The sequence below is a fragment of the Somniosus microcephalus genome, chromosome 22, assembly GCF_052327205.1.
Source record: "Somniosus microcephalus isolate GS21.2 chromosome 22, FLI_Smic_1.0, whole genome shotgun sequence".
In the NCBI taxonomy this organism is placed as follows: Eukaryota; Metazoa; Chordata; class Chondrichthyes; order Squaliformes; family Somniosidae; genus Somniosus; species Somniosus microcephalus.
Window position 1 is genome coordinate 46,812,155 of NC_141008.1, and position 23,011 is coordinate 46,835,165.

At 47.9% G+C, this 23,011-nt stretch overlaps 1 protein-coding gene across 2 annotated transcripts; it reads right to left on the reverse strand.

The window, feature by feature from the left end:
• Positions 1–1,472: 1,472 nt before the first annotated feature.
• aldocb (aldolase C, fructose-bisphosphate, b) lies at positions 1,473–22,261 on the reverse strand. 2 transcript variants are annotated; one of them, XM_085964612.1, is made up of 9 exons: positions 22,153–22,261; positions 12,965–13,107; positions 10,749–10,960; positions 8,889–8,943; positions 6,265–6,425; positions 5,464–5,547; positions 4,406–4,580; positions 3,576–3,775; positions 1,473–2,300 (listed from the first exon to the last, which is right to left on the reverse strand). In XM_085964612.1, the coding sequence occupies exons 2-9, from the start codon at positions 13,074–13,076 to the stop codon at positions 2,205–2,207; spliced, it is 1,095 nt and encodes a 364-aa protein (XP_085820738.1). In that variant the 5' UTR covers positions 13,077–13,107; positions 22,153–22,261; the 3' UTR covers positions 1,473–2,204. The 2 variants fall into 2 exon arrangements, with proteins under 2 accessions (XP_085820738.1, XP_085820740.1); XM_085964614.1 differs by lacking the exon at positions 22,153–22,261 and adding an exon at positions 21,984–22,084.
• Positions 22,262–23,011: the final 750 nt, after the last annotated feature.

Sequence of the window (23,011 nt, forward strand, 5' to 3'; positions counted from 1 at the left end):
TTTTTTTTTGTTTATTCATTCCTGGGATGTGGGCGTCACGGGCAAGGCCAGCATTTATTGACCATCCCTAATTGCCCTTGAGAAGGTGGTGGTGAGCCACCTTGAATCGCTGCAGTCCGTGTGCTCCCACAGTGTTGTTAAGGAGGGAGTTCCAGGATTTTGACCCAGCGATGATGAAGAAACCGATATATTTCAAAGTCAGGATGGTGTGGAACTTGGAGGTGCATCTTGTAGATGGTACACACTGCAGCCACGGTGCGCCGGTGGTGCAGGGAGTGAATGTTTAAGGTGGTGGATGGGGTGCCAATCAAGCAGGCTGCTTTGTCCTGGATGGTGTCGAGCTTCTTGAGTGTTGTTGGAGCTGCACTTATCCAGGCAAGTGGAGAGTATTCCATCACACTCCTGACTTGTGCTTTGTAGATGGTGGAAAGGCTTTAGGGAGTCAGTAGGTGAGACACTCACCGCAGAATATTCAGCCTCTGACCTGCTCTTGTAGCCACAGTATTTACGTGGCTGGTCCTGTTAAATTTCTGGTCAACGGTGACGCCCAGGATGGTGAGGGATTCGGTGACGGTAATGCTGTTGAATGTCACGGGGAGGTGGTTAGACTCTTGCTCATTGCTGACACTTGTGTGGCACGAATGTTACTTGCCACTTATCATTCCAAGCCTGAATGTCGTCTTGCTGCATTTGGGCATAGACTGCTTCATGATCTTGAGTCGTGAATGGAACTGAGCACAGTGCAAGCATTAGCAGACATCCCCACTTCTGACCTTTGCAAGATCTGAGGTTGGTAATGTTGCACAGGTAGATTGCTGAGGGATAGAACATGCGGCTTAAAGCTCAGCTCAGGACCAAGGGGGCTACCATGCTTTCAGACAACCTTGTTCAGTCCAGTGAGTGAGGGGGTAAAGAAATGGAAACAATGGCAAGGTAGTTTGTGACAGACATTGAAAGTGGTGGCTTCAGTCTACCTGATGGTGAGTTAGTAGAAGTTGTGCCTCATTCATCCCTTGATACCAGACAGACAAGATGTAGAGCTGGGAGTTATGTGGAAATGATCGCTTACCTGAAGATAATGTCACCCAGGGGCAACATACAGGCAAGGTAGAGGTCAGGCAGAATGACAAAGTGGAAAGAGAAGCTATTGCTGGAGATGGGCTGGCTGCATTTGAATAGATAGGAGGACCACCAACCAAGGAGAGTGGCAAGGGTCACCGTATCACACACTGCAAAAAGGTCAAGGAGGGATAGTACACCACAGTCAGGACACATTTGGGGCTTTGCCCAGGGCTGTCTCAGTGCTGTGAGCAGGACATTGACTGGATTTGAAAAAGGACTCGAGACAGAGAACGGGAGGTTTTTTTTTGTGGTAATGACAGCCGCTTTAAAAGAGATGGAATTTTCTACCTGAATTATGAAGAAATATGAATCATAACTTTTTTAAATGAGTAAGAGACAGTAACCCTAGGGTTTGTTCCCCATCTTTATTGTAATTATTTACCAGCAGATGTGGAGTGAGTACAATAGAACTATATATCACAAAATACTTTTGAACACAACACTCAATGCTCCCATGTAATCGCATCTACAGTCAAGTATTCTGAATACACACAAAAATATACAAACAGTGGGTTTCTCTGCTTCCGGGGCAGGGAGAGAACACGGTGAGCACTGTTTGAAACCAATTGAGATTTGCGTGTGGTAGTTCTAATTACTGTTCTATGTTCTTGTGTACAGTCACCTCCTATGTTGTAATGCTCACTTTGGACACCACAGCAACACACTCACACTGTGAAGAGGCAAAGTGCAGTGAAGCTCTGATCTAAGTGATTATTCAGACAGATTAGTTCACCACGAGCCCAGGTGATTAAGGGGCAAGGCAGCTAACACTAAAACAAGGTTTTAAATCTTTCAGGGAAGCAATAAAACACCGTGCGTTATATTGGAGGTCGCAGTACATGCGGTCGAGGATATCGTAAAGTGAAACTACACAAACCCGGGGGAGGGAGAGGGTACAGAGCGAGTAGTGTTGCTGCCAGCACTCCTAGGGTTAAATCTCAGCTACACAATGCAGGCAGTGAGGGCACGATATACAAGGTAGCAGAGGCTGTGGATCAGCTAATCACGAGAAGCTGAAAGAGAATTTAAAACTTTTTTCATTTTTTAAAATTTTATTATTTGTACGTTCCTGTGGTTTCCTTTCAGTAGGCATGATTTTCTATGTAGAGAGACTGGCCAGCTGCACCTTCACCCTCATTACTCGACTCGTACTGCCCGAGTGAAGCCAAACTATTAACCTAAAAAAGAGAAAATTGTGTTTGAAGCACAAAACATAAGCCAAATAAAAAATTGTAACTATAAAGCACTGAAAAAAGCAAGAGCCCAGATAACATTACTGTCCTCTTGGCTACTGAAACAAGGCTCTTGTCCCTACTCGCACTAAGTCCCGTTCGCCCATCACCCAGTGCTCACTGACCTACATTGGCTCCCAGTCCGGCAACGCCTCGACCTTAAAATTCTCATCCCCGTTTTCAAATCCCTCCATGGCCCTCGCCCCTCCCTATCTCTAACCTCCCCCAGCCCCACAACCCTCCAAGATCTCTGCACTCCTCCAATTCTGACTTCTTGTGCATCCTGATTTTAAACACCCCACCACTGACTGCGGTGTCTTCAGCTGCTTAGGCCCCAAGCTTGAGAATTCTCTCTCTCAACCTCTCCGCCTCCCTAAGCCTCTCTCCTCCTTTAAGAGGCTCCTTAAAACCTCTCTTTGACCAAGCACGGTGGCATAGTGGTTAGCACTGTTGCCTCACAGCGCCAGGGACCCAGGTTCGAATCCGGCCTCGGGTGACTGTGCAAACTCCACACAGACATTCTCCCCGTGTTTGCATGGGTTTCTTCCGGGTGCTCCGGTTTCCTCCCACAGTCAAAAAGATGTGCAGGTTAGGTTGATTGGCTATGATAAATTGACCCTTAGTGTTAGGGGGATTAAATACGTGGGGTTACGGGGATCGGGTGAGATATGTGTCGGTGCAGGCTCGATGGGCCGAAATGGCCTCTATCTGCACTGTTGTGATTCTGTGATCTGTCCCAATATCTCCTTATGTGGCTCAATGTCAGATTTTGTTTGATAACTCTCCTGTGAAGTGCCGTGGGACATTTTACTATGTTAAAGGCACTACATAAGTGCAAGTTAATGTTGTAAAGCAGATCCAGGTGCTGCCCTCACTGGAGGACGACTAGGAGGGTAAAAGGCTCTTCATCGAAAAGATCAACCAATTCAGTAGGGCATCAGACCAGAGTCTGATCCGGTCATTACCAAATGTTCACGCACATGTGGTGACTGGATAGTGATCTGGGGTGGAATCCCCGGCTGCTTTCTCCACCCCACCCACCCCCAAAACCCATATCCCAGGGGTGCTGAGGCCACTACATGCATTGAGCAGCTTCTTCAGCACAGACGAGGGATCAAACCAGGAACCATCTGGTCTGTGTACCCACTGACCCATTGGCATAGCTTTATAACCACTCCTCCTGCTGTGTAGGCTTGCCGATCAGACAGGATTCATCATTACCTCGGCACGCTTCATGAACTCGTCCTGTGCTGCCTGCAAGTTCTCCGTCTCCCCGCGCCAGGCATTCAGTGCAGAGGCCTGCAGAGCGCGGCCATACGAGAAGGTCAGCGCCCACGGTTTTGGCAGCGGGCATTTATTGATGGCGTGGAGGTTGATGGTGGCTTCCTCCTCACTCTGCCCTCCGGACAAGAAGGTGACTCCTGAGTAAAAGTAGATGATGAGACAGTCAGAAACTGCAGTGTGTAGATGCTATGTTTGACTTGCATTACGGCTACTCGGCTGAAGGAGCTCTGAGCATCAACTTAAAACAAGGTGACTTTGTACGAGGGGCGAGTGTGGTGCAATACGAGGCTCTAATACATTCAGAACATCACACATTCATAAATCCCAGAGGTTTCTACCAGTCTGTACATCTTTAAAATGCATAATTTAATTATGCAGCAGACTCTGTGACACCTCTGGTGGGGGGGAAAAACGGGTATTATTTTTCTGCTAACTTTCTATCCTGAAGGCGCTGACCCCTCCAGCCACCTTCTGGTACCATGGGTGTCAGCTGGCTGCCGGGCACACAGCAAGATCCAAACTGACATCTTCCATGCTTCCAAGGATAAATACTGAGCCTCTGATTGGCATCATGTCCTCAAGCATTTAGACATCACTGCTCTCCACATTATAACATTACTACACCCGGATGGGGTTGTGGAGAAAGAAAAACAATTTATACCCCCAAGATCACTCATGGAAACTACACAAACTTTCTCTGTGCCCTAGACAGCGCACGAACGAGTACCAAACTCCCTGCAGCAAGCCCCTCAACCAGGACCATGTACCTGGGACGGCAGGTGGGACAGTGCGCCGCAGCGCAGTAACTGTTGCAATGGCAACCTCCTCGGGGCTGTACTTAGTGGGGCAGCTATGGCCGGCAGTCACCATGTTTGGCTTCAGCAAGGTACCCTCCAGGTAAATGTGGTGATCACTTAGGGCCTTATAGACAGCCCCCAACACCTGAAACACAAAAAGGGAACATTTTATAATTCACCAAGGTCCATGCCAGAGAAATGCCTCTGTTCTTTCCCCCCACCCCCTTTTATAGTTTTCTTTATGGTGTAGCGGTAGAAATGTTGTCTGGCCCCGTTTTCGGGTTGTGAATTGGAGCTGCGCACACAATGCGTGCCCCAACCAGGAGGCCAGAGACTGGCCTGAAATTGGGTCGCGTGTCTTGTTACAATAGTTCAGGCGAGTTGCTGGCACCTGTACAGGCAGCTCGCCCCCTTCAGCACATGAATTTCAGGCAGCTTGGCTCGCCGGCAGTGGCCCTCAGGTGAGATGGGGGAGGGCTGCACTCACAGCCGGCAGAAGTGCTGTGGAGCCGAGAGGAGCACTCCTGGTCCACCTGAATTTAAAAAAAAAGTTAACTTACATAAATAGCCGATTCCTAAGTTGCATCCACAGCTGGAAAAGCACAACAGCTGCTCCACTCATGCAGGCCAATTTCTTGAGGGGACCCAAAAGAGACTAAAACACGTGATAGGCCTCATTAACATATGCAAGTGACTTAATGTCCGAAGCCAATATGGCATTGGCCGTTTTTCAGGCTTCCTTGGGGCGCAGGGCATAAACCTGCGAAATTGGTCATTTTTGCCCCCCCTGTATTCTTTATCTTCAATCTTTTTCTCCATCACTTTACAGTCAGCAGTTTCGCACCTCATTCGTCTTCCAATTTGCATCCTCAGTTTAACAGCTCGCCCCATTTTAGGGTCAATCTCGGATTTTGGTTGACAGGCTACATTACAACAGTGACTGCACTTCATTGGCTAGAAACAGCTTTGGGACATCGAGGTCATGAAAAGCGCTCTATAAATACAAGTCTTTCTTTTCTTCAACCAACCTTTTCTGTGACATACTGGCATCGCTTCAGATCATGATCCCCATCAGGAAGGATCTCCGGCTCCACAATGGGAACAATGCCATTCTGGAACACAAGGAGGAAAAATGGTGAAGACATGGAGACCCAGAACCCCACCACTCTATAGGAATCAACCTCCAATCTGCTCATCATTGGAGCTTTCCCAATGACCATCTTGCCTCCCAACACCTTGATGGACACTGCAGGATTGTCTTTGTTTTCACAGCCTTCTTCGCATTACAACATTGGAGGCACATCCAAAATCCAGGGCAATCCACCCCCCCCTCCCTGGTTTATCCCCATCTCTCCTGAAGGCATCAATTCTTGGAGGTACAAACAGCTGCCCAAGTGGCCAATCGTCACACGGGAGCCTAGACAGGAATTTGGCAGGCTATTTGGTCATGGGGGAGAAATCATAGGCCAAACCCGATTACGTCCTCGCACGACAACCGGACACAGGCAGACTTTCCAACAGCATCACTGGATAGTGATCGGGAGTGCTGATTTTCCCCATTCCTAATCCAGAACTGCTCTGGCTGAGATCAGCTCATTCAGGACAGAGCAGGGGCTCTTCCTAATCTGTAGGGTTGTTTCCACACTGGGTGTACACTTACAACAAAGCCTGTGGGGAACCTATGCTGGTCTTTATTATTTACTGCGGCAGCCTGCATGTTGAGAGAGACTAAAACGTCCCATGAGGCTGCTGTAATGGCAACTGGAAACTGATTCTATAACCATCAGCTGCATTAACACACTGGCACACTTGATTTTGTTCCACTTTACCTGCTGGCAGATGCTGGCGTAACGCGCCAGGACATTGGCGTTCTCCACGATAGCGAGGGAGGATGGGGTTGTGTCACTGATCTTCAGGACACAGCGCCACTTTGCGAAGTCTGCTCCATCCTTCTTGTACTGAGCACAGCGTTCTGCCAGTCCGTCCAGGCCTACAAAGCCAACACACACCACCTTCAGCCATTAAGCACTGCCCACTTCAGGCACAGATACCCGCAGCAACAAAAATATAAACACAAGTATTTCTTTTAAAAATAGGAGTGTTCTGTATTTTAATTCTGTAATGCAGAACCGGATAATTTGGATATTAGAAATTGGCTTCAGCCAGCTGTGTCTCTGGAAGGAACCCATTCTTCTGTTCCAACAGCGACTAATACAAAATCAGACTTCAGCATATTTCAACGGAGACATTCATTAGTTTCTGAACAAGGGCATTGAAATGAAATAAAATCTATTTAAGCAATAAAAATGTTGCTAGGTGGCTGGAATACTTTATTACGCGTCAGCCGTGGCACAGTGGGTAGCACTCTCGTCTCGGAGTCAGAAGGTTGTGGGTTCAAGTCCCACTCCAGAAACTGGAGCACATAATCCAGTACTGAGGGAGCTCCGCTGCACTGTCAGAGGTGCTGTCCTTTGGACGAGACGTTAAACCGAGGCCCCGTCTGCTCTCTCAGGTGGACATAAAAGATCCCAGGGCACTATTCCGAAGAAGAGCAGGGGAGTTCTCCCCAGTGTCCTGGCCAATATTTATCCCTCAAACCAACATCACTAAAACACATTATCTGGTCATTATTTCATTGCTGTTTGTGGGATCCCTATATGGCAACAATAACTGGAATTCATATGTACTTCATTGGCTGTGAAGTACTTTGGGATGTCCGGAGGTCGTGAGCGGCGCTATAGAAATGCGAATCTTTTTATTTATCTGTCTTCATTTGTTTCTGAACAAGTGTGTTGAAGTGAAATAAGAAATTCCATTGAAGCTATAAATGGTGGCTGGAGTGCTTTATTTAGTAATGTTAACATGTGGATTGACAGTGGAAGAGAAAATTGGAACCTCCTAAATTGCAGAGCCACTAAGGGAAATATATGGAGGAAATGGTTAACACTGAACTATTAACACCTCAGCAGGTAGCAAAAGGTTAAACCCTCAGTCTGTTTATGTCAAGGGAAAGATTTAAATGAAAAAGTTTACAGCTCTAGCCGGAGTTCATGAACTGGGATTCACAGCTGGCTGAAGCATCACCTCTGAAAGTGCCACCAAGAGGACAAGTCTGACCATTCATTAAACAGTCAGCTTGGCTCAGGTGCTTGCATTCTCAGTCAGGTGGTCATAGAACCCTTTGTAGACAGATTCTAGTGTTTAAGTATTATTCTGATAAAATATCATGCTGTGTCATTTAGCTTCTATGTATTTACACCCAGAGAACAATATTCCACAATTAGGGGTTCATTCTTTGACGGAAATGCACTAACCCATATATAGCATGTACAAGGACACAGCTTTCAGTTCATAGACTCAGTGTACTGATGCAAACTGCCCTTTTACCATGAAAACAAGGCAAAAGTGTTGGAAAAACCTGAACTGCAACATCTGCCACCTCGAGTGAGACATACCACTGGACACAGCTATGAAAACTCATTCCAGCACTGGGTCCAGAGTTGACCCTCCCCTCCCACTTAATTTTCCCTCCAGCCCCAGGCTCTGAAGGTGCTGGCACATGTTTACATACAGCTCTGTGGGCACCATATGCCCTGTGGTACCTCAAACAAGCAAATAGTGACCCACAGCAGGAATCGTGGTTGTTCTCTTCCCCCCAAACACTTCCTAGACCCGAGGCTCCGAGACCAACGTAGCTTCACCCTGGTTGAGTTCAGCTAATTCAGCCCAGATCGGAATTCAGAGACTCTCCTAGTCGCTGTGGACCTGGGCCACACTGGGTGGGGCATTTCTTGTGAGCCAAAAGGGAAGCCATTGCTTCCAGCTGACAGTAAGTCACGCTTAGCGATGTGTTGGGATGAGAACTGAAGACCTTCAGGAGTCAGAACTCTTCCCCCACCTCATGGTTGCTCCATTTGAGCATGGGAAAGAAAGAGTTTGGGAGCAGCCCATTTAGATCCACACCAACCCACGGAGAACAAAACAAGGCCACAATCAACTCCTCTATCAGACTGGCAGCGCACGGATTAGAGTTACTGGCATGCAGAATGTGTTTTTCAATGTTTCAGGGAAAGTGCAGCCAGGAATGGTACTGGGAGGCAAACCTGTGAATTGAGAATTTCAACGGGACAGAGGAGACTTTGATCAGGATTGGTACTGGGCTTGATTAGGATCCCAGAGTTTACAAGTGAATGGGAAAGGGTGGGAGTCTATTTGAAAACAGTGATCAATAGCTAGAATTCCAAACTGTTCATTCACAAAAGAACAGTAACTGCTTGAACATAACACAACCATCCATCCCTGCAGTGCATCCACACTGCAGACACTCTAATGACCACCCCATGCAACACTTATCCTACTCTTTCCCCCCAACGCACTTTACAGATCCTGCGCCTCTCTAACCACACCGCACAAATCCTCTACCCTCCCTGATCACATCGCTCAGATCCTCTACCTTGAGTGGTGGTTTCTCCATTGGTTCCAGCCAAGGGGACAACACCTTTATCAACCTGGAAATACAGGACAGCTCTTAGTCAGATAAGTCTTGGGATTCAAATACAATATTGACATTTTATAATTTGTATAAAACATTCAAAGAAACATCTGAATCACTTAACACAAGATGTTTGCTAGTTTTATTTGGAAGGATTCTGTGCCCCGCTGCATTGTTTGATTGAGTACACCATTTTGATGGAGATATTTCAGCTCTTATTTAAAAAAGTATTCCTCCCTTTGACTTGCACATACCTCGTTCAAAGATCTTTTACTAGCCAAACCTCAGGACGGGTGAATGGTAGATTATTGCTTGTGTGACACAGGACTATATATTTTCTCAGATACATAGAACCCGCAGAAGGGATCACCCTCATCCCTAAACTACAACAAAGACTGCAGCTCATGAACCAGAATCTTAGATTGATAGATTTTTGTTGGGCATGGGTATCAAGGGATATTGAGCAAAGGCAAGAATGTGAGTTGATGTACCAGTCAACCATGATCTAACAGAATGGCAGAACAGGCCCGAGGGCCTGAATGGCCTGCTCCTGTTCCTTAGGCAAGTCCACATGTAAACCACTTTCAGATCACCCGTTTTCGTTCGGATTCAGGACGATTGGATCAGTGAACTGGCTTCCAGTGTTTACACCACTAAATCTGTCTCACGTATCTCAGCAGCAGAATTACAGACACATTAAAAACTGGTTCTAGGAGTTTAACTTCGAGATAAGGGAGCTGCATTTAGTGTAAACACCAGGAGCAGTAGATAGATATGTGGACAGGTAGGGGTAACTGCAGGGACAGATAAGACAGTGGCAACTAACTGCTTACCTTTCACGAGAGAGATATATGCACATCGAAGTAGACGGGGGAGAGAGAGAGAGAGAAAATGCACTTCAAATTTGAATTATTTGACACCCCAGTACCCACGAGTACTGGCCCTACTTGGACAAGTAGCAGAAAGCTTACCAATGCTCTGCTGGTAAAGTACGCCATTTTAGCTGCTTAACCTCCAGCAGTAATCCTGTGAACACTTGAAGATTCCCAAGTCTTGGTTCTGCAAAGCTACATCTACATTCTCTGGGTTTAAGTATCCCTACAGGACACACTGCATTCCAGATCAGGCAAACACAATGCAGAGATATCTCTCAGTAGTTCGGTTTAGAGACTTCAGCACAAGTCAGATCAAAATATAAAAATTCTGCACACATGAAGCACAGGCGAAGGCGGGCTTGGGCTGGGGAAAAAATCAGTTTGCTCCAAACAAAATTAGGACTGCTCATCAATACGAGTGCAGCCAAGTATGGCTCACCCTTTGATTTTCTGTCCTTTCACACGGAGAAGCGCCTGGCACAACTCTGCAGGAGTGGCCTCCTGTGCTGCAAGATTCTATAACCTTCTCCAGTGTTACTCTCAGAATCGAAGAGAAATCAGTGTCCCAGCAGACTTCAGGACAGTAGGCTCAGGGCTCGTTGCACCTTGGCCAAAGAGAACATTTAAAGTCCGACTTCACAAACATTCCCAGTGGAAGTCATGCTGGTTTGCCGCTACTTCTCTGTGGTGAGACAGAGAGTCCACCAAATGCTTCGGGAGAAGAGGAATGTTTGAAAATCTTTAGCATCAGCCGTAAGCAGCAATTTGAAAGCCACTTGGGCAGCACTCGCTAGTTGCGAGTCCAGGTCCCCCTTGCCCCGCCCCACCCCAGCCCCTCCCTCCAGGGAAGGGGCTGTTCACTTTTGCCACTCCCCAGTGAGTGGTCTGGTACCGCCCCGGTCCTTTGAAGTGTTCAAGGGGATGAACACAAATCCTGACTGTTTACCTTGATCCCCACGACAATGTTCCTGTCTTTGACTAGGTTTACAAAGGGCGTCCCATCGTCGGTGCTCTGGTACAGAGTCTCGTGGAAGAAGATGACGCCTCCGATAAAATTTTTGACCCGGTCATCAGCGGTTAACAGTATCTGCCGGTAGATACGTCGGTTTTCCTCAGTGTTCTCCACACCAATCTGGTTCAGACGCTTGGCCATGCTCCCTAGGAAAAGGAACACAAAGCTACTTATTAAAAAAATAAATGTACAGGCTCTGTGATGGTATGGTGGACACATGCAGTGTGCTGTAGTACTAGGCTATACACACACACACGGGTCTGCGGTCCATTCCTGGCCTGTGCAGAGTTGGCTGATCTCAACCAGAGCAATGGTGAGAGCCAATTGGCCTCAGTACCCTGATATAAAGAAAGAGAGAGGAAAAGAGGCTCCCATCCACAATTATATCCTCCACTGGTAAGTGCACATCAGGTGAGGGCTCTGCTACAATACCTCCCATAGTTAAATTGCCTGCCAAAACTCACCGTCTAGGCTCACAAATGACAAATGGACAAGGTATCAACGTGGGGCCATAGCCCAGCAATGAGGCAACAGTTTCAGGAGAAGCAGGGAGAGCAAGAGATGAGAAACAACAAATACAGATACCCTCCATCTCAAATGCTCAAGAGCACAGACACAATTGTAGGTACCAAATAATGGCTTGGTTCTATCGATTGGAAATGCACACCCCAGTTGAATGTACACTTTTCCAGAACCACGATTCCTCTGCCATTAATTGAATGTTAAGTTTTTATGTTTCAAAACTTAAGCCAATGGTCAATGGAGGGCTCTCTCGCCTTTAGCTGCAGTTAGAAATGCAAACTCCTGACTTACGGTGTTCGAGGAGGAGCAGAAACCCACATTATCGTGGGTTTTGTGAACTATCGCTAGATACACTGGTTCCACTTCTACATTCCCCTGGTGGAGAACGGCACTGGGTGAGAATTTACACAGGTGAGCAGGGTACACAGCCAATCTCCCCAAACCAACAGCCATCAGGTCAAAGTACTGGAGAATATTTGGATTAAAAGCACATCCCCATTAACTGCGCAGATCTTCACAGGTTCCAATGGCTTCACGACTCTTTTGGCCTCCTTATCTGAGGAAGGACATACTTGCCTTAGAGGAAGTGCAACAAAGGTTCACTAGATTGATTCCTGGGATGAGAGGGTTGTCCTATGAGGAGAGATTGAGCCTATATTCTCTGGAGTTTAGAAGAATGAGAGGTGATCTCATTGAAACATAAGATTCTGAGGGGGGTTGACAGGGTAGATGCGGAGAGGTTGTTTCCCCTGGCTGGAGAGTCTGGAACTAGGGGGCATTGCCTCAGAATAAGGGGTCAGCCATTTAGGACTGAGATGAGGAATTTCTTCACTCAGTAGGTTGTGAATCTTCGGATTCTCTACCCCAGAGGGCTGTGGATGCTCAGTCATTGAGTATATTGAAGGCTGAGATAGATAGATTTTGAGACTCTGGGGGAATCAAGGGTTAGGGTGGGAAAGTGGAGTTGAGATAGAAGTTCAGCCATGATCTTATTGAATGGCGGAGCAGGCTCGAGGGGTCGTACGGCCTACTCCTCCTAAGTCTCATGTTCTCCCTTAAGTCAGCCCACTGCCCAAAAACAGGCAGAAAAAGTCATATCTTTTAACTCAAAAACTGCACTTCATCAATGCAGTGATGTGTTGCTAAACCCAAGTGACAGCTCAGCCAAGGACATGAGGCCCAGGCGTCTGGATTCAGTGCTGGCGAAGGGGTGCATGTTGTTGAATGTTTTGTCTGGACTGGCACTTTAGATACACACTGCTTAACATACTTATGGATCATGAGGGAGGGACTTCCTTGATACCAGACAGAGACTATGGGGTGGGGTGGTCTTTGTTTTATACTATGAGATTGCGACTGATGAGGGTGGCTTTCGCATCGCTGCTCTACTCGGTAGCTCCATCCACTAAATTTGCCAGCCTTGTTTTCTCAGGCGCCTGGATTCAGTGGGCAATCGGTTTAAATGTGCAGCCTGCTTACACACTCACTGAAGCTGGCATTGAAGCAGGCATCAGTGCACCTGTAAAAGAGATGGGAACTCGAGGCCAATTCTGTTGCATTGTGCTCCTCTTACCCCCTCCCCCACCAATAACTCATGAGCAGGAAACCGAAAGGCAGCAGACACTAACCCACAGACTCATCTGCAGCTAGGATGCCCTTGCCAGGGGAGATGATCTGCAGGGCAATATCAGACAGCTCCTTCTTCTGGTCTGGGGCGAGTGCAGGAAATTGGTGCGTCATCTTCTAACGGTGTGTGTGTGTGTGGCCAAAGCTGCAAGAAAGAAATGTTAAAACCACAGGTCACTCCCAAATCAGCATATTGGTAAATCGACACAGTCCTCAGCATTCTCCACACACCCCATCCCAAACAGCACCATTGCATAACTTTAAAAACAAACTGAATTTAGCCCACTTGGCACTTATACATTTACTGCAACTGCTGGGAGACATTTAACGTTCTCATGACAACCAAAACCTATTCTAATGCTGCCAGCAGGAATGCAGGCAGTTTAGACTGGTATTTGCAGTTGGAGTTGGGGGGGGTGATGGGGCTCAGAGTGCTGATTTATTCCCTCCACTGCAGTGAAATAGATTCCCAAGCTTACAAATTCACAAGTGCGTTTCCTGGTAAATTTACCTTTTTGCACAGGTACAAACAGAAATCAAAAGGTTAATGGAATGTTAGCCTTTATCTCGAGGGGGCTGGAATACAAAGTGCAGGAAGTGATGCTTCAGTTGCACAGAGCCTTGGTCAGACCCCACCTGCAGTAACTGCGTTCAGTCCTGGGCACCGCACCGCAGGAAGGAGATATTGACCTTGGAGAGGGGGCAGCGCAGATTCACCAGAACGATACCACGGCTTAGAGGTTTAAATTATGAGGCCAGGTTGCATAAACGTGGGTTGTATTCCAGCATTTAAAAGTTTGAGGGGTGATCTAACCCAGGTGTTTAAAATGATAAAAAGGATTCGGTAGAGTAGATACAGAGAAACTATTTCCTCTGACGGGGAATTCAGGACAAAACGGCAGGAGTGAAATCAGAAAGCACCACTTCACACAAAGGGTAGTGAAAATCTGGAACTCTCTCCCGCCAAAAGACCGGATGCTGGGGGTCAGTTGAAATTTTCAAGATGGAGATTGACAGATTTTTATTAGGTAAAAGGTATTGAAGGATATGGATCAAGGCAGGTAAATGGAGTTAAGGTAAAGATCAGCCATGATCTAATTAAATGGCGGAACAGGCTCGAGGGGCTGAACGGCCTCCTCCTGATGCTATGCTCCTGATCACTATTCAGGAATGTTCATTGGAAATTGCATGCATGTGAATATTGGTCGACGACAGGATCAGGCTCGGTTGTGATGTCCTCCATGGATCAATAACCTGCTACCACTCTGCAATCATCCATAAACAATCATTGTGACCTTTTCTTCCTTCCAGACTCAAACCACTGGAGCCTGCTCCATTTTGCCAGTTTTTCATGCTTCCCATTCTACTTGTAACAACTTGCATTTATATAGCGCCTTTAACGTAGAAAAATGTCACAAGGCGCTTCACAGGAGTGTTAGCTAACAAAATTTGACACCGAGCCACAAAAGGAGATATTAGGACAGATGACCAAAAGCTTGGTCAGAGGTAGGTTTTAAGGAGCACCTTAAAAGGAGGAGAGAGAGGTGTAGCAAGGCAGAGAGGTTCCAGAACATAGGACCTAGGCAGCTGAAGGTCACCAATGGTGGAGTGATTAAAATCGGAGATATGCAAGAGGTCAGATTTAGAGGAACGCAGAGATCTCGGAGGGTTGTAGGGCTGGAGGAGGTTACGGAGATAGGGAGGGGCGAGGTCATGGAGGGATTACCTATCCTCCTTTAGCTATTCTCACATTCTTATCACTGACCATTTAACCATTTCCTGTTCTCACCCTCTTTTGTCTCACCCTCCCCTTGTTCCATTCCTTTTTACGTGCTGCTCATCTGTAATATTTTTCCGTTCTGAATAAGGGTTCCACACCCAAATTGTCGACTTATAATTTCTCAATGGATTCTGCCTGACCTGCTGAATGTTTCCAGTTTTCTGATTTTGTTTTTGAAGTATCACCTACCCTGGTTAGACAATGTAACAGAGGGCAGCCGTGGCCTGGGTCCCAGGGGGCAGCCGGTGCCCGTGGAACCGTGGCCCAATATAGAATCACCATCCTCCGGAGAGATGGAGAGGAGAAAATTCATTTTTTTTTAAAAAAGAGAAAATTAAAAGCTTCCTTTCACCATCCTCCAGAAAAATGGAGAGGAGAAAGTTAATTTAAAAATAGAGAAAATTAAAAAGCTTCCTTTCCTCCCCTCCACCCGAGTGTTTAAACACAAAAAAAGATTGTCTCAGCCCTAAATTAAAATAGAGTACAAGGATCTGGAAGGTGCTGATGTTAGCGCAGGTTCTAATTTATTTATATCCTGGCTGTGGGGCTTGAATGCTGTTGCAATTCTCACAGCCCCTGGACAATGGTATTTTCTCTGTACCCATCACCGTTGTTTAAATTTATTGTCTCTGGTTCCCTTCCCCCTCCCAGTCACCGCAATCTTGGCATTAAACTGTGTAACCAAAATCTCCCTCATTAATAAAGGATTACCCACTCCCAGCAAGCAGCCAGCATGCACAGTCCACCATTTTCTCTCAGATGCACAGGCAGACATTTTACCTTTCTCCAGTATGAATTAGGTTTGCCGCTGTTTCTGGAATTCTGCTGTGTTTACTGAAGCGAAGAGGAGTAATGTTGTACCGATCTCCTCTGATCAGCAAAACTCTCCTGAACCACAGCGCTCAGTCTCACAAGCAGATAGAAGTGAAGTGACCCAACAGCCTAGGGGAAACCGCAGGGCAAAATAGTCCGTGGTGGGGGGGGGGCGGGAGAGGGAGGAGAGTAAAAGGGGATCTACCAGGGTCAAGTGTGAGTTGCCACAAGTCACGACACTAACAGCTCAACAACACCTTGCAATGTAGTAAAACATCAAGGCATTTCACATGAGCATTATCAAACAAAATTTGACAGTGAGACACATAAGGTGATATTAGGACTAATGACCAAAAGCTTGGTCAAAGAAGGGAGGTTTTAAGAAGTGTCTTGAAGCAGGAGAGAGAAGTGGAGAGGTTTAAGAATGAATTCCAGAGCTTAGGGCCCAGGCAGCTGAAGGCACGGCCACCAATGGTGAAGCGATTAAAATCGGGGATGCACAGGAGGCCAGAATTGGAGGAGCGCAGAGATCCAAGGACTGTAGAGCTGGAGGAGGTTAGAGAGATAGGGAGGGGCGAGGCCATGGAGGGATTTAAAAACAAGGATGAGAACTTTTAAATTGAGGCTTTGTCGGACCGGGAGCCAGTGTAGGTCAGTGGGCACAGGGGTGATGGGTGAACGGGACTTGGTGCGAGTTAGGACACGGGTCAGCGAGCACAGGGGTGATGGGTGAACGGGACTTGGTGCGAGTTAGGACACGGGCAGCGAGCACAGGGTTTTGGATGAGCTCAAGTTTATGGAGGGTGGAATGTGGGAAGCCAGCGAGGACAGTGTTGGAATAGTCAAGTCTAGAGGTAAAAAAGGTATGGACGAGGGTTTTAGCAGCAGGTGAGCCGAGGCAGGGATGGACTCGGGCAATGTTATGGAGGTGGAAGTACGGTCTTGGTGATGGAGCAGATATGCGGTTGGAAGCTCATCTCGGCGTCAAATGTGACACCAAGGTTGTGAACGGTCTGATTAAGCCTCAGACAGTTGCCAGGGAGAGGGATGGAGTCGGTGGCTAGGGAATGGAGTTTGTGGTGGGGACTGAAGACAATGGCTTCGGTCTTCCCAATATTTAGTTGGAAGAAATTTCAGCTCATCCAGAACTGGATGTCGGACAAGCAGTATGACAAATTAGAGACAGTGGAGAGGTCGAGAGAGGTGGTGGTGGTGAGATAGAGCTGGGTGTCAGCAGCGTACATGTGGAACCTGACATGTTTTCAGATGATGTCGCCAAGAGGCAGCATGTAGATGAGAAATAGGAGGGGGCCGAGGATAGATCCTTGGGAGACGCCAGAGGTAATGGTGTCTGAGCAGGAAGAGAAGCCATTGCAGGTGATTCTCTGGCTATGACTGAATAGATAAGAATGGAACCACCCAGTCAGATGACGGAGGAGAGGCATTGGAGGAGGATGGTGTGGTCAGCTGTGTCAAAGGCTGCAGACTGGTCGAGGGATAGTTTACCATGGTCACAGTCACATAGGACGTCATTTGTGACTTTGATAAAGGCCATTTTAGTACTGTGGCAGGGACAGAAACCTGATTGGAGGGATTCAATCATGGAGTTGCAGGGAAAATGGGCATGGATTTGGGAGGCGACAACACGTTCAAGGACTTGAGACGAAAGGGAAGTTGAAGATGGGGCGATAGTTTGCAAGGACAGAGGGGTCAAGGGTGGGTTTTTGAGGAGCGAGGTGATGATGGCAGATTTAAAGGGGAGGGGGACCGTACCCAAGGAGAGAGAACCATTAACAATATCAGCCAACATGGGGCCAGAAAGCAAGTTGGGTGGTCAGCAGCTTGGTGGGAATAGGGTAGAGGGAGCAGGAGGTGGGTCTCGTGGACAAGATGAGCTCAGAGAGGGCATGAGGGGAGATGGGAGAGAAACTGGAGAAAGATGAGAGTTCAGGGCTAGGGCAGGAGGGAACATTAGGGAAAGAAAGAAGACACCAAGTAAACAGAGACAGTTTGCATTTCCTCTTTTCTGCACCCCTCCTAATTTTCTTTTTCCAAAGGCTTTTCTGAGATACAATCCAAGTGTCCCCTTGTACCTAGCCCAGTGGCCAAAGTACTGGAGAGTCAAAACAGTGAGTATCAGCAGGCTATTTGACTGGGGCGGGGGGGGGGAAAAAAGAGAACATCACAGCTGAGCCCACCAGAAGCAGAAACAGTGACTGGTGTTTGTCCCCTTCGTTAGCCTAGGACAACATGCCAATTGTAACACTGGCTGAGAGCATCTAACAGCTCAGATCGAGTTAACCAATCCCAGCAATCATTCCCTCAATTCAGCCTCACCACCGGCAATAGATCTGTACCCACCAGGAATTCACCCCAGGGTTACACAGCTCAGAACGCTCTCCAAACCCAACGTTAGATTTGAGCAAAGCCACATCGTTCTACAAAGTCAGGAGGGGTAGGGGTGGGGGTGGGTGGGAAAGGAAAAAAATAGGGACTGAGAGAAAGAATGAATTAGATGAGCCGAGGGGCATGTGTACAGGGAGCTGTATCAGCATGCAGTGAGGTGGCTAGTGGGCATGGGGACCCTCAGGGAAAATCAGCTCTTGTCCATTGTTATTTAGTGTACATAAGTGCTTGGAAAATTGGCTGAGTTTGCCAAAACCGAACCTGTGGAGGGGAAGGGAAGGAGTATTGCAAATACCATGGAACAACTAGACAAAATACTATGGGATTAAGAAGTTGGGTCTGACAAATGGCAGACATTGTTTAAACAAATAATTACAAACTGATGTGACAGGGAAATAACCAACGGAAATATAAGCTAAACATCACAGGGTGCAGAAAAAGACTTGCCCTTCTATAGTGCCCTTCACGACCTCAGGACATCTCAGTGTTTATAACCAATGACGTACTTCTGAAGTGTAATCACTATTGTAATGTAGGAAACGCAGCAGCCAATTGATCCCACAATCAGCAATACAATATTGACCAGATAATCTGTTTTAGCCGTTGGTTGAGATATAAATATTGGCCAGGATACTGGGGAGAACGACACTGCTCTTTGAATAGTGATCTTTTACGTCCACCTTGGTTTAACATCTCATCTGTAGGATGGCCCCTCCGACAGTGCGGCGCTCCCTCAGCACTGCCCCTCCAACAGTGTGGCACTCCCTCAGTACTGCCCCTCCAACAGTGCAGCGCTCCCTCAGCATTGCCCCTCCGACAGTGCGGCGCTCCCTCAGCACTGCCCCTCCAACAGTGCGGCACTCCCTCAGTACTGCCCCTCCAACAGTGCAGCGCTCCCTCAGCGCTGCCCCTCCGACAGTGCGGCGCTCCCTCAGCATTGCCCCTCCAACAGTGCGGCGCTCCCTCAGCACTGCCCCTCCGACAGTGCGGCGCTCCCTCAGCACTGCCCCTCCGACAGTGCAGCACTCCCTCAGTACTGCACAGGGAGTGTCAGCCTAGATTTTGTGCTCAAGTCTCTGGAGTGGATCTTGAACCCACAACCTTCTGACTCAGCAGTGAGCCTGCTACCCATTGAGCCACAGCTGACATCAATACAGCCCAGGGACCAGCTAGTACTACTGGATAACTCACTAAAACCATCCGCACAATGTGCAGCAGTAGCAAAGGGGCAAGCAAGCAGGCTAGGCCTATACTCATTGGAATTTAGAAGAATGAGAGGCGATCTTATCGAAACATATAAGTTCCTGAGCGGGCTCGACAGGGTAGATGCAGAGAGGATGTTTCCCTTCATGGGGAAATCTAGAACTCGGGGGCACAGTCTCAGAATAAAGGGTCGCCCTTTTAGAATTGAGATGAGGAGGAATTTCTTCTCAGAGGGTCGTAAATTTGTGGAATTCTCTGCCCCAGAGAGCCGTGGAGGCTGGGTCATTAAATAAATAAGGTGGAGATAGACAGATTTTTGCAAGATAAGGGAGTGAAGGGTTATGGGGAGCAGGCGGGGAAGAGGCTTTGAGCCCAAGATCAGCCATGATCTTATTGAATGGCGGAGCAGGCTCGAGGGGCCAAGTGGCCTATTCCTGCTCCTATTTCTTTTGTTATTTGGGTAGCCAGAGGGAGAGAGCCTACGCCTGTACAAGGCCTGGTCCAGTTCCTCCTGAAGGACTATGGACAGTTTGTTACCCTACTACCGTACGAATATCCAAGACTTCAAGGTATTTGAGATTCTACTGCGTCCAGATAACCTGAAGTGCAAGAATAGGTTGGACATAATCTCTACGAGGCAGCCATGGAAAGACCAATTATATTTAACCACTTTACACAGTGGGTGGCGAGCAAATGGGACAGATTATCCATGCCGCCAAATTGATCGTGCTGACAAACTCGCGAGGTAACGGGATGGATATTTGGCAGTGAAAACAATTGAGGAGTGAGTGATAGTGTATGGTATTTTAACAACTGCAGGACGGGCCAGACAGCCTGTGATGGTCTCTTTCTTGTACATGGCCTGTTATCACACAGGAATGTGGGCAAAGTACACAGTGCAAATACCTCAAAACTATTCAACTTCAGAGATCCTATGACTGCATTAAACTTGTCTCATCTGCCAGAACCTCGCCTCTCCCTCCCCTCCCCCACCTCAGGTGACTGCAGATATTTGAGTGGAGACAGGGAAAATGGTGGGTGGGGGTGGGGAGGACAGAACAAAAGGGAAGGTCTGCGAAAGGGTGGAATCTCAGACCTTTGTTCTCTCCACTTTTCCTCCCCCCCCTTTCCCTGACTCTGCATTTGCTTAAAACCTGTTACATCTCTTAACTTTTTCCAGTTCTGATGAAAGATCATCGACTTGAAACATTTTAACACTCTCACTCTCTACAGATGCTGTCTGACGTGCTGAGTATTTGCAGCATTTTCTGTTTTTATTTTAGATTTCCAGCAGTCGCAGTATTTTGCTTTTGTATTGACTGCAGATATCCTTGTGGCTCAGATGCCAGAAGTGCTGACGCGCGACTTAACCACTGCTGATGTCCTCCTCATGCACGTCACTTTCACTGACTCTCAAGGTCATGGAGTGAAATCAGCAACATTCTGTCTGGGCGTTTGGAACTTGTGCCCATCAACAAAGTAAGGGCAAAGATAATAGTTACTGAGGACTACAGAATAGATTTGCACAAGATTCTCATTCAGGTCCTCTCCACATCCAATATAGACGATGAAACATTAACAATCCCTCAATCCACAGTCTAATCACGCTCAGGCAGGCACAAGGACATACAGCTTGGGAAATTGAACCGTCAGTCTGGGGCAGTAGGGGGCACACTCTGGGGTTGGGGGTAATACAACTAATACGAGACACTGTAGAGGGAGCTTTACTCTGTATCTACCCCGTGCTGTACCTGCCCTGGGAGTGTTTGATGGGGCAGTGTAGAGGGAGCTTTACTCTGTATCTAACCCGTGCTGTACCTGCCTCAGGAGTGTGTGATCATAGAAATTTATGGCACAGAAGGAGGTCATTTGGCACATCATGCCCCCGCCAGCCGATAAAGAGCTATCCAGCCTAATCCCACTTTCCAGCTCTTGGTCCATAGTTCTGTAGGTTACGGCACTTCAAGTGCATATCAAAGTACTTCTTAAATGCGATGTGAATTTCTGCCTCTACCGCCCTTTCAGGCAGTGGGTTCCAGACCCCCACCACCCTCTGGGTGAAAACATTTCTCCTCAAATCCCCTCTAATCCTTCTACCAATTACTTTAAATCTATGCCCCCTAGTTATTGACCTCTCTGCTAAGGGAAATAGGTCCTTACTTTCCTTTACCATCTTATCTACTTGTCCTGCTACCTTCAGGGATCTGTGAGACATGCACTCCAAGGTCCCTCTGCACTTCTCAGTGTCTTACCATTTAATGTGTATTCCCTTGCCTTGTTAGCCCTCCCCAAATGCATTACCTCACTTCTCTGGATTGAATTCCATTTGCCACTTTTCTGCCCACCAGACCAGTGCAGTCGAACAGCTTTCTGCCTCACTATCAACCACACAGCCAATTTTTGTATCATCTGCAAACTTCTTAATCATGTCCCTACCAAGACTCTGTACGTGAGAATGATCTGGCTCCAGTACAGGGACATCACACGCATCAATGGGCCACCAGTAGCCTGTGCAATGGCCTGAGTTTATTGTAATAGCAAAATACTACGGATGCTGGAATCTGAAGTAAAAACAGAGAATGCTGGAAATACTCAGCATTACTGTTTATTGTGTTCGATTGACTGCTAGTTTCTAATGAGGATGTTGCGGGAAGGTCTGGAGAGTGTTCTGCAGGAGTGGAGATTTCAGTGTGGGTGATGTGCTCAGCAGTCTGTCTCTCTCTGATGGCTGACTGTTTCACCCTTATTCTTTAAAGCCAGGATTCGCAAGCAATAAATTAATACGTTAATTAAGTATTACATTGCATTAAACCACTAACCAGAGATTACCGAATTTAAAGTCACCCCTCCTGCACCAACAATAAATTAAACAACCATCGAAAGCACTCCGGACTGAAGCCAGTATTAATTCAACAACAAACGCCCTGGAACAGGAGCCCCGATCCAGTCTCTCCCTCCCGGCTCCATCCCCCGGCCCTCCCCTCTCACCACACGCTGCTCCGTCTCTCTCTCTCTCGCTCGCTCCGGGTCTGCTCCGAGTCCCCAGCCGGATTAGCCCTGAATGCGGTTTTCTACGCTCCGCCCCTGCTTTAATAAAGCCATTGTGATGCCGCAGAGATACGTGACTGTGGCTAACTCCGCCCAGAGCCGCGGCGGAGAGGAGAGGGAGACAAGACACACCCCCCCCATAAACCCACCCCAGACAACCCCCCCCTAAACCCAGACACCCCCCATAAACACACCCAGACAACCCCCCCATAAACCCACACCCAGACACCCCTCCCCCATAAACCCACACCCAGACAACCCCCCCATAAACCCAGACACCCCCACAAACCCACCCCCATAAACCCACACCCAGACAACCCCCCATAAACCCACCCCCAGACACCCCTCCCCCATAAACCCACACCCAGACACGCCTCCCCATAAACCCACACCCAGACAACCCCCCCATAAACCCAGACACCCCTCCCCATAAACCCACACCTAGACAATCCCCCCATAAACCCAGACACCCCTCCCCCATAAACCCACACCCAGACACCCCTCCCCATAAACCCACCCCCAGACACCCCTCCCCCATAAACCCACACCCAGACAACCCCCCCATAAACCCAGACACCCCGCCACATAAACCCACACCTAGACAACCCCCCATAAACCCAGACGCCCCTCCCCATAAACCCACACCTAGACAACCCCCCCATAAACCCACCCCAGACACCCACCCATAAACCCACACCCAGACAGCACCCATAAACCCACCCCCATAAACCCACCCCCAACACCCATATACCCACACCCAGACACCCCCAACACCCATAAACCCACCCCAGACACCCAC